Raw genomic sequence first — 10,763 nt, 5'->3', positions numbered from 1 at the left:
AAAAATACGCCTCAACGTGCTATTTTAACGCTGTCCAATCATTTTAAAATCATTTTTAAATACGCAACACGAAACGTGTTTATTCAGAAGACAGCGTTTAGTTGCTTCGGTTTGTCAAACGACTCAACTGCGCATGCGCGAACAAAACACAGGGATGAACTATACTGAAAAGGTTATCCGGTACATATCAGTTCATTTAGTCTGCCCTCTATTTCAAAATAACATCTTAAGGGAATGTGATAAACATTTGTATTCGAATCCAGTTATCGGATTATTATAACAACGGATTATTAGTCTGCATGTAGACGTAGCTATTGAATCCGGTTGAGCTTCGTCCTAATGAGTAAACGGAAACGGATGAAAAAAAAATCAACACACACAGGAAGACAGCAGTGAAAGCTCTCGCTGTGTGTGCCGCTTGTTCAGGATGCACTATTTACATATTTAAAGTTTATTCTACAATGCTGTATATCTGGAATATAATTTAAGGAGTCCTGATTAGCAACCGTTAAGTGTATCTGACTTTGTTATCGCACTCTTTTTTTTTTTAATTATTTTTTTTTTTTTATATAGCTCAGAAGCCATTCGGTTTTCTGCCAAAAGCGCAATGTGATCAGTGTCACACTATTCAAAAGCAAAAAACAAACAAAAACAGGCCTTCTTTAATCAGATGCAATTACTAATGCAGGCTTTCGCTAAACAGGCAAAGAGCGGTATGGATGTGTGTAACGGGACGCCTTGTTCCTCTTCAGTTTATGGAAAGTGAGGCTGTAGTTCTCCCGCTCGAACAGCAGGGGGAGACGTGCTCCACACCTCCGTTCTGTACAATCGGCAGGTCTCCGGTATGTCCCTTGGGTCACAGCTCACCGAGCAGAGGACATGTCAGGGTCGGGACGCTTCCGAGGTCAGAGCAGGGCATCATCAGCTCGGAGCACCACGCTCCCTTGCTACGTGACGGTTTGTGATTTCGTGCGTAGTTTTTCAGATTGTCAGACGGCGGTTGTCGTCATGGTGACGCGTGGCTGTCGAGTTAGTAAGGGGAAGGGGGCATGCACAAACAAGGACACGAGCGAGGCAAGGCGAGGCGAGTTGAGGCTCTCTCCCAGACTCCTACCAGAGAGCAAACCCAGGAAGAGGAGGTGGAGGAGGAGGAGGAGCAGGAGGAGAGAGGTGTTCAGATCAGGAAACACACCCACCGGGATGATGTCACCCAAAACCCCTACGAGCGATAGTCCTTCTTACTGTACGGCCTGTTTCCAAGTATGTGGTCGATTTCAGTCACTACATGGGACGTCATCTTGGGTAGAACCTGAGCGAGGAACATGAGAATACTTCTAGGACACCCGAGATCTAGAACTTTTAAATGCATTTGTTTGTAAAAACGAGAAGAGAAAATAAACAACAACAAAGCAGAGCTACCGTTACTACGTTGTGTTATTTATTCCTCTCACACCACGGCAATTGGTCAACGATTGCAATTTTTTTTATCGATTAAACAATGTCATGCTTTTTTTTTTTTTTTTATCCATTTGTGGTTACATTTAATGCCGTGGGATGTCCGTGAAGCTAGTTAGTTCCTGTTCTCGCTTACTTTATAGCAGCTATAAAGAGTCGTTTCTCTCTCTCTTGCAGTTAATGATAAAAAAAAACAAAAAACAAAATCCAGCTTGTCATGTTACTGAGAAACCACCAAGCGCGAACTCCTCTGTCCTGAAGATGTCGGAGATAGATATCTCCTGATACAAAACATCACCATTTCAACAACACTTAAAGAGCAACGATTCAAATATTACACAGTAATTTGTTTATCTGAAGGAACATTTATCGAGTAGGTATTTTTATATGGAAAGGTCTGGTTGGGAATCTATCGTGGAGTATAGATGACGTAGATACAGTCATGAATGTGTGTTTGTGTACTGACCTGAATGGCTCCCAGGTTTTCTGTTAGCTGTTCTGGGTTGGAGGTTCCTAGGAGAACCGAACTCACTCCTTCGTTCCTCAGGCACCAGGCTGAATGGACAAAACAAACACACACACACATTTTGTGAGTTATGAGATGACTGCCGTATCTTGGCGCATGGTGGTTAGCACGTTCGCCTCACGCCTCCAGGGTCGGGGGTTCGATTCCCGCCGCTGCCCTGTGTGGGCGGAGTTAGCATGTTCTCCCTGTGCTGGAGGGGTTTCCTCCGGGTACTCCGGTTTCCTCCCCCAGTCCAAAGACATACACGGTAGACTGATTGGCGTGTCTAAAATGTCCGTTGTGTATGAATGGGTGTCTGAATGTGTCCTGCGATGTATTGGAACCCCGTCCAGGTTGTTCCCCATGCTCCCTGGAATAAGCTCCAGGTTCCCCGCGAACCTGTAGGATAAGTGGTATAGAAGATGGATGGATGGATGGACTTCCGTATCTTCTTGAGTACTGAGCCCTACACTTACGCCTGCTGTTCTGGGAGTGAACACTAGGGGCTGCAATAGAGCTAAAAATGCAAGACTGGGCAAAACGATGTTTCCTAAATCCTTAGTCCGTCTGTCTGCTCTTAGTTGCAAATCTGCCAGTTGGTTAAAGCAGAGACATGGAGATGGGACACTAGGAAATGTTCTTTCAGGAACGTCTTTACTTATATGCAGGACAGCTATTACCCACAGAGAAATGAAATGGTTCCTCGTGGGTTCTTCGGATGGTTTCGGGTTCTAGCTTTCCAAAGGGGAACTACTGTTTTACTCTCAGTTTGACATGTAGTGTGTAATGTACAGATATGTCTTCAAGTATCATGATATGTTTATTTATTTATTTTTTTTGGTCATTGCAATCCACCCCTAATTTACGGAAGCCCGTTTCCACCACGAAGGAAAAGTTTTCAACGATTGCGAGTTCAAATCTCGCAATTTTGAGACCACGTCCCACAATTCCGATTTTTTTCTCTCGCAATTGCGAGAACATATCACGCGATTTTGACTCTTTTTTTTTTTGAAAGAAAAAAACCGCAATTACGAATTTAAATCTCACAATTCTGACTTTTTTTCTCTCGCAGTTTTGACGCAGTGCCTGAAATATGACTAACTTCAGGCAGCGAGCGCACGTTAGCGTCTGGATTTCCTCGTCTTGACTAGCCGATGAGTGTTGTTCTTACTTCACATAGCCTCTTTATAGAGAATGATTGACACTTTGTCTGTGCGTTCTTTGTAACTCAATAAATGTCGAGTAGACGTCTAAATTGTGAGGGGGAAAAAAAAATCTTTATATTGCATGATATAAAGTCAGAATTAACGGGGCTCCCAGACTAATTGGTGGATTAAAAGCCCTCACTAATATTTTCAGGATCTTATCCATTTTCGTAATATCCTGTTGTTGTTTTTTGTTTGTTTGACGTGAGAACGAGGTACGTTGTGATCAGGTTTGATACGAAGTAGGACAGGATGACAGAGCGACTCTCACCCACAGCCAGCTGTGGCAGAGTGCAGCCGAGCTTCTCAGCTATATGAGCCAACTCCTTCAGCTTAGCCTGCTGCTTCCTCCCATCCTCACTCATGATCTTCTCCTTCAGCCACTGGTACGACTGAAACCGAGAAATAAGCGAGATGTGTGTGAGAAAGACAGACTTGTTAAAAAAAATCTTTAAAAAAGGGAGGAAAAAAAAAAAAGCTTGTGATCGAGCAGCTCTGTTTAGAACGTGAATGAGAACCGGAACTAACTAACATTATATGTTATTACTAAATGAACTAAACAAATATGATGCGTTCTTTAATTAATAAAGAGTTGATAGCACTGGCTTTGGCGAACATATCAGGATCCGTGTTACAGGAGTAGTGTTTTATTCCTTACATAAGCTGCGTTCAAGCCATGTCGTAATTACGCCGTTCGCGAGATTCCTCGTAGAACTTGTAATCACAACTTGTAGACTAGGAATTTTCGGAGAGCTCGTACTTGTAACGATAACGATAATGCTAATGAGTCTTTATTAATCACGTGTACATTACAGCACAGTGAAATTCTTTTTTTCTTCGCATAGCCCAGCATGCTAGGAGGTCGGGGTCAGAGCGCAGGGTCAGCCATGATATGGCGCCCCTAAGGGCCTTGCTCAAGGGCCCAATAGTGGAAGCTTGGCAGTGCTGGGGCCTGAACCCCCGACCTTCTGATCAGTAACCCCGAGCCTGGCAGCGCTGGGGCTTGAACCCCCGACTTCAGCAGTAAAACGTATTTAAGTAGTTATCTCGTAATATTTTTGTGCTACAATCCGTATAATTGACTATTATTAAAGTCTTAATAATGCGAGATTAATCCGAACCTAAACGAAAGACATACACTACAGTGTAATGTAATTTTGCACACACGGATTCACACGGAGGACGTGACCAGTTCCGAGCGGAACGTCCTGGTTCTCATCTAGCAGTTACGGTATTTCCCACACGGCGTGAACGCAGCCGTATTTCAGTGCTCGTTTCATTTCTTTTGTGTACCTTCATCGATGCCCTAGAGGATTCTGGGATGCCATTTTCATACTTTCCGCTGATGATTCCACAGGCAAGAGGGGACCACGTCATGGCTCCTACACCTACAGAAGACAGAAGACCGGATGAATTTCCAGCTCCAGACAGATGGAGAATAAACGGGGGGAAAGGAAAGAGGAGATGAATGATGGACACCTGCCTATCTTGTGGTAGAGCTCAGGCAGCTGCACCTCCACTTTCTCCCTCTGAAAGAGGTGATACTCGGCCTGTTCACACACCGGGGGGATCAGGTTAAACTGCCTCGCCACAGAGTACGCTTCCTGTCCCGAGAGCGAGCGAGAGAGAGAAATTACAGCATTAATAGTCGATCTTTTCTCTCTTTTAATGTGCAAATGTTCCATCCAGCTGGTGGCTGCTAATTGCTTTCCAGATATATACACGCACTCCTGCAAGTGTATCATTGATGCATCGCCTGCTGGGATCTGATGCAGGGGTGTGTGCTCGTGTAGGAGGGACGCTATTTGATGTGACGCTAAAAAAGCCTGGCTGATCGCTGTAGCACAAATTACATGTCATTACCGCATCTGCCTCGCCAGACTGCGCCGGCCGCACCGAACGGCCCCACTGATCCCGCCATTTATTAACCCGTGAATTAATGACGCGGGCTAAATTACAGTACTCTCCTCTCAACCAGCTCCCCCTGACAGCGAGACATGCCGTAGATCTGTCATTAGCACGCACAGTATTAACGCGCGTCCAGATAACAAAAGGAGTGTTGCTAAAAACACGATAACACCAGGGCCGTCTCCGTGCCCCCTCATTCCGCACATCAAATCAGGGGTTGTTTTTTTTTTTCAAACGTTCTTTTCGGAAGACGGCGCAACAAATTGTCCTCCTCCTCTCTTCCTCCCAGGCAAGTCGACGACAAACCTCTGACCACGTAGCTGGAGGTTCGAGTCGGATTTCTGAGTAAGTGCTGTACGTAAGATTTATGGATCAAATGCCAGCATGTACAGGTGAGCTTTAAGACCGGATCTGAATTCTAAAATGGTATCTAATAGCTAGTGGTAAGCTAGGTCTAAGAGGGGTGTAAATGGAAAATGTCCAGAGTTGTAAACACGAGCTTGGAGCAAGCGAGTTTTCAACTGGATTCTAAAACGAACGGGATCGCTCAGGTTCTCTAATCCTAGATAGTGTATAGAACTGCACCGAATATACCGAGAAGCCTTGAATTTCAAATAAATAAATAAATAAAAAGGAATAAAAGTGAATAAAAGTGCATGGAGGTTGACTGAAAGATGCTTACCATAATCTCCATGGCTGTCCATCGCGACGTCCCCCAGTACATAGCCATCCCCTGGTTGATCACGTGCGTCATCGCCCTCACGATCTCTACCGAGAGAAGAAGAAGAAGAAGAAGAAAAAAAAAAACGTACGTTTGATAGAATTCCTTTAACGTTATGGCTTTACGAAACAATCCGAGGTGTCGATACTTTACTCGACGGTCCAAGCTCTTCGATGTACTTTAAGTACGAGTGTAAAAGTGCAAGAAAGATCGGCAGAAGAAAAAGCCTCAGACCACACACCGATTTTAGCTACAGAACGGCTTCTTCGCTCCCTCGTCATTCCAAGCTTGCGTATGAAATAGCACTTGATCCAGCGCATACCGTTCTTTTGTATCGTATTATTGATTTATTCTCCCCATATCTGTTCTCGACTACATAATGTACATATTACGACAAAGTCATAAAATCCTACTGTGCGCTACCGTGGATCTAATCTATTTCATCGATTTAGATGCACCTGTTGCACTCGAAAGAATGAAAGGAAGCATGCCCACGGAATGAAGGATAAGCTGACCGAGCACACATCCGCTACACATACAGCTCACTTTAAGTACTGTTCAGAATCTTAACTGTAAAAATGCCTCAAATGGCCTTAATACTATATTTTCTGAGCTGTTTACAAAAAATATCGGGTCACGTCAAACTATCAGACTCACTCGAGGTCTTATCGTGCAAGAAACGTGGGCTTAAGTTCAAGGTCCGATTCGTGTGTAGCTGAGACACGCCTCTGTTTTACTCAAGCTCCGCCCCCCTGCCCCCATGCGTAACTCAGAGGTCTGGATACTGATGAGAACAGTTTCAGGAATAAATCCTCACTGCGTAGAGTTAACTCACTCTCAGCGAGTAAAAACGGATTCTGAGAGCCGAACCCGGACCCGAACCTGTAGCTGTCGGAGAAACGCCGCACTGCAGACTCAGTATTGCTTTAAACATATTATTCACATACATATTCATACGACTGTTAGGGTTTATGTTTTAACTTTAGGGAACCGTACTGAAGGAAGCAGGTAAAGGAGTGTGTGTGTGTGTGTGTGTGTGTGGGCAGGCAATGTGGAGTCCAACAGATCAGTAGGGACTGCAGGATGAGCTCTATGGGAGGCTTTTATTTATTTATTTATTTATTTTTTATTATTAATTAATTTAATTTATTTATTCATTTTCATATGATTCATTTTCATGTGATTCATTTTCATGTGATTCATTTACATGTGATTCATTTACATGTGATTCATTTACCTTTTCTCTTCTCTTTAATATGCATCTCATACCCCCCCTCCCACACACACACACACACACACTCAAGATGTAGAGACAGCGCCTCAGCTCTTGGACTTTCAATACAGCACAAAAGCACTGCACTGCTTCCTGTCTGCGCACACCAGAAAGACATTCATAAAAACAAATTAAAGCGCACCTATTATGGTTTTGAAACGTGTCTAATTTTGTTTTGAAGGTCTCATACTATAGGTTAACATGCACCCGAGGACAAAACACACTTTAATTTGCTCATAATTTACATTGCAGCGTTATCTTTTCCCCCCCACTGTCAGAAACGAACTCTGCTCTGATTGGTCAGACGTCCCAGTCTGTTGTGATTGGTCTACCGCTTGCCGCGTGTGTCGGAAAGGACACGCCTACTGGTATATCCGAGTTTACCATATCCGTAATAATTTACCTTACCAATTTGAGCCCGAGTCCGATAGCGATACATCGGAAGATCGACCCGAACGGGACGTTTCTCAGCGGTACGTTTATATGTAGTTCGACAATAACGTGAGTTAGCCGGTTAGCAGAGGCTAACCGCTAACAGGCTAACAGCTGTGCACTGGCTGTACACGTATACAACACAAAATCACACATTTGGAACTCTCGGTAGAAATAAATAATTAATCATACTTACAGGACGTGATCCAGAGGCCAAATAAAGTGGGTACGGCCCCGTCTTTAACGAATAATCGTTTCGCGAATCCCACGTTGACTTCAGCTTCACAGAACCGCTGTGGTCTCGTTTTAAAAATGAACTCTAACCACCGATGCTTTACATCCTCATCCTTTGGGATTTTTGCAGCGCGGAACACAACGTCTTCTAGACGCGAACCTAACTCTTTCAGGACGCGTCCTCAGCTGTAGCGTTTGAGGGCGGGTCAGCAGCCGATGAAGGCCAGAGGCGGGGTTTTTTTTATTTTATTACGGACCTACGTAGGTTAGTACACGAAGTAAAGTCTGGAATCACTAACGACTCGATTCAGCTGTTCAGAATCGATTCCTTCTTTTGGGAGTCGATGACTCCGTTCGTCGGAGGCTTTTTACATTCACAAACTGCTCGATGACACGTTACATGGAAGGGAATGTCTGAAGAAAGCAAAATAGGTGCGGAGAAAAGAGAAAGGCGGAGAAAGAGAAATGCTGGAGAAGGGAGGAAGTGACATGACGCTTTGCTTCTTTCCTACAAACGTGGCAAAAACTCGTTGTTCATCCGTTCAGATTCTATCACACTGGATAAGACCATCTGTCAGATGAGTGATTATGAGCAGAAGAAATAATAGATGGATAAAGAAAAGAAAAATAAACGGAAAATAATAAGCAATAATTAGATACAGAAGAGATCCTAACGAGCTTTAAAAAGCAATCTGGCTTTCTGAAATGGGATTAGTAATTGCAAAGACCTCATCTCGCTAATAACCTCTAATCACGATGAACAACGCAACGCAACGATCGGCACTTAATCAGCTTTACGCCGAGAACCTGCACAAGTCGACACTCGGAGCATATTAGAGATATTAGTCATCCTGTGTATATTCCTTCTGTATATATAGAAAAGCCCCGTGTACACACAAAACCTTTACACGAGACAATTAACAGCGATTCAATAGGATCGACGCAAACAAAAGCGTATCAGATATCCGGACGAGACCTGCGAAATGATTCAGAGGCTCGTATGTAAACAGAGGTTTCGATAACGCCAGGAAGGACACGCTGATGCTTTCTGAGGTGCCGTGTGCTGCGTGTTTTCTGAGTAACATGACAGGCAGTGCTGTGAGTCACCCTGAAATTAATAGTCATTCGCAGTATCTCACCGTCAGAGCTGTCAGGTTCAGACTGGTAGGAAGTTTTCAATGCGCACATCATAACACACCAGCTCTAATACACCCTGTCATCATGCCTGAAAGTAATACGGCCCAAAAATGTCCAGCGCGGATTAAATACGGAGCTGTAGACGCTGCGGCCGGAGCCTTTCCCTTTCGACGAGGCTAGCTGAGGTTAGCTAGCTGATTAGCTTACGACTGTGATCGTTGTACAGTGTTCTGATCCTGTAAAGCGAACACAGCTGGAGTATACCGGAGTGTTAGTGTTAAGGTCGGCATTTCACGAACACACGTCACACTTCAGGAACAAAATAAAGCGCTAAACAGCCACTGGTAATGAGCTAACCGGTTAGCGTGCTAGCTAAAAAGACAAGGACGGAGGTTTTGCTCTTTCACCGGCTACATATTGAGTGCGACAGACTTGTTGTTTTAAACGTTTCGTGAAGTGAGAAATGTTTATTGGGTAAATCTAGAACTAATCTAATCAGAAAAGACCCAAATTTCACTCTTATTAGACAGTTTATTCATCACATGTTTATATTTTACTCATATTAATCGTATCGATGTGTACGAGTCAGTCTATAGGCTTACCTGCTTTACAATCCTAGGAGAGGGTAGGGGCTATTATTTCCTGTAGGGTTCTACATAGAACCTTACGTGCACTGCTATGGAGATTTTAGAAAAGAAAAAAACCCTTTTGACCGTTAACTTTTCTTAGCCTTCTAAATGGGTTCTAGCGAATAAGGAAATAATCAGTCCCCCCCCCCCCCCCCAAGAGTATGAGTACATCTCAATCAGCTCCCGAATTTGGTGACCCTGGTGCTCACTACACATTGGGACGACATGACTACGTACTCGCGTTATAAAACGACACCACTGGCATTTATCGACAACAGGCAGGTTGTTGATATCTTTCTGACGTTATACGTCATATACGTTTGTTAGCTCAATCAGACCCGTTAAGCTCTGAGAGTTTGTTTTCCTCGGCCGTTTTTTTTTTCCCGAGCCGAGAGGCTTCAGAAAACATGACGTCATTTACAGTAACGGAACCTAGTGAGCATCGATGCGTCCTGGTTTTCGCAGTGCATTGTGGGATTTTTTAAGGGAGCGAACGTTCAAGTGCACTGGAAAGATTCTACGATTGAAAAAGCCCATAAAATGCCCAACTCCCTTATCGGTGCTCTGACGGCTGAACTAGAGAGCTTACACCTAGGCTCTGTCTAGACTCTTCATGTAGGATTCATCAGAACCTCCATGAAAAACTAAAATCGTCAACTATTAAACAATCCTGGTTCCCGGTGTTGCCGATTCTGAATTCGCATACTTGAACATGATTGGCTGTTTCGTGTTATGATGCAATAACACTCACATGCCGATTCTGTATTTGCATACTTCAACACGATTGGCTGTTTCATGTTATGATGCAATAACACTCACATGCGATACTGTATTTGCATACTTCAACACGATTGGCTATTTCATGTTATGATGCAATAACACTCACATGCCATTAACTGTTCTAATGGGACGTTCAGCAAACTTGCTGAAAAACCGCAGCGTGGATGTTCCTTCTTTCACCAGGAAGTGCACTCTTGAATAAAAATAATTCCCCTGAAAGGATTTAATAGGAAATAATTTTGATAAAGTTTAAGGTTGAGCTTAAGGGGACACTGCAGTCAGCAGTTATATTTCGGCGAAAATACATACGTAGCTAATGCAGCCCGGAAAGGTTGAATTTCGATCAAGCTGCAACGGTGCGTGTCTTAGCCTGATTAAGATGCAGGAGCTGACTCCAGTGACTCAGCATTAGATGGTTAGATGTTAATATCGCCTTCTTTAGTGAGGACACTGTGTGATAAGGGAAGGATAAGGAGGAGAAGGA

At 43.8% G+C, this 10,763-nt stretch overlaps 1 protein-coding gene across 2 annotated transcripts in view; it reads right to left on the bottom strand.

The window, feature by feature from the left end:
• Window positions 1-1,115: 1,115 nt before the first annotated feature.
• Window positions 1,116-10,763, bottom strand: part of kcnab1a (potassium voltage-gated channel subfamily A regulatory beta subunit 1a) — a 98,121-nt gene continuing 88,473 nt past the window's right edge. For both annotated transcript variants that reach the window (XM_053623694.1, XM_053623696.1), the window contains exons 9-14: window positions 5,756-5,841; window positions 4,649-4,769; window positions 4,459-4,553; window positions 3,437-3,557; window positions 1,922-2,010; window positions 1,116-1,309 (exon numbers count right to left, since the gene is read on the bottom strand). In XM_053623694.1, the coding sequence (XP_053479669.1) occupies window positions 1,220-1,309; window positions 1,922-2,010; window positions 3,437-3,557; window positions 4,459-4,553; window positions 4,649-4,769; window positions 5,756-5,841 (602 nt within the window). In that variant the 3' untranslated portion in view covers window positions 1,116-1,219. The remainder of the gene's footprint in view (window positions 1,310-1,921; window positions 2,011-3,436; window positions 3,558-4,458; window positions 4,554-4,648; window positions 4,770-5,755; window positions 5,842-10,763) is intronic.

Source organism: Ictalurus furcatus, chromosome 4 (assembly GCF_023375685.1).
Source record: "Ictalurus furcatus strain D&B chromosome 4, Billie_1.0, whole genome shotgun sequence".
Taxonomy (NCBI): Eukaryota; Metazoa; Chordata; class Actinopteri; order Siluriformes; family Ictaluridae; genus Ictalurus; species Ictalurus furcatus.
Note: the sequence above shows the minus strand (reverse complement) of the source record. Positions and strands in the feature narration are given on the sequence as shown.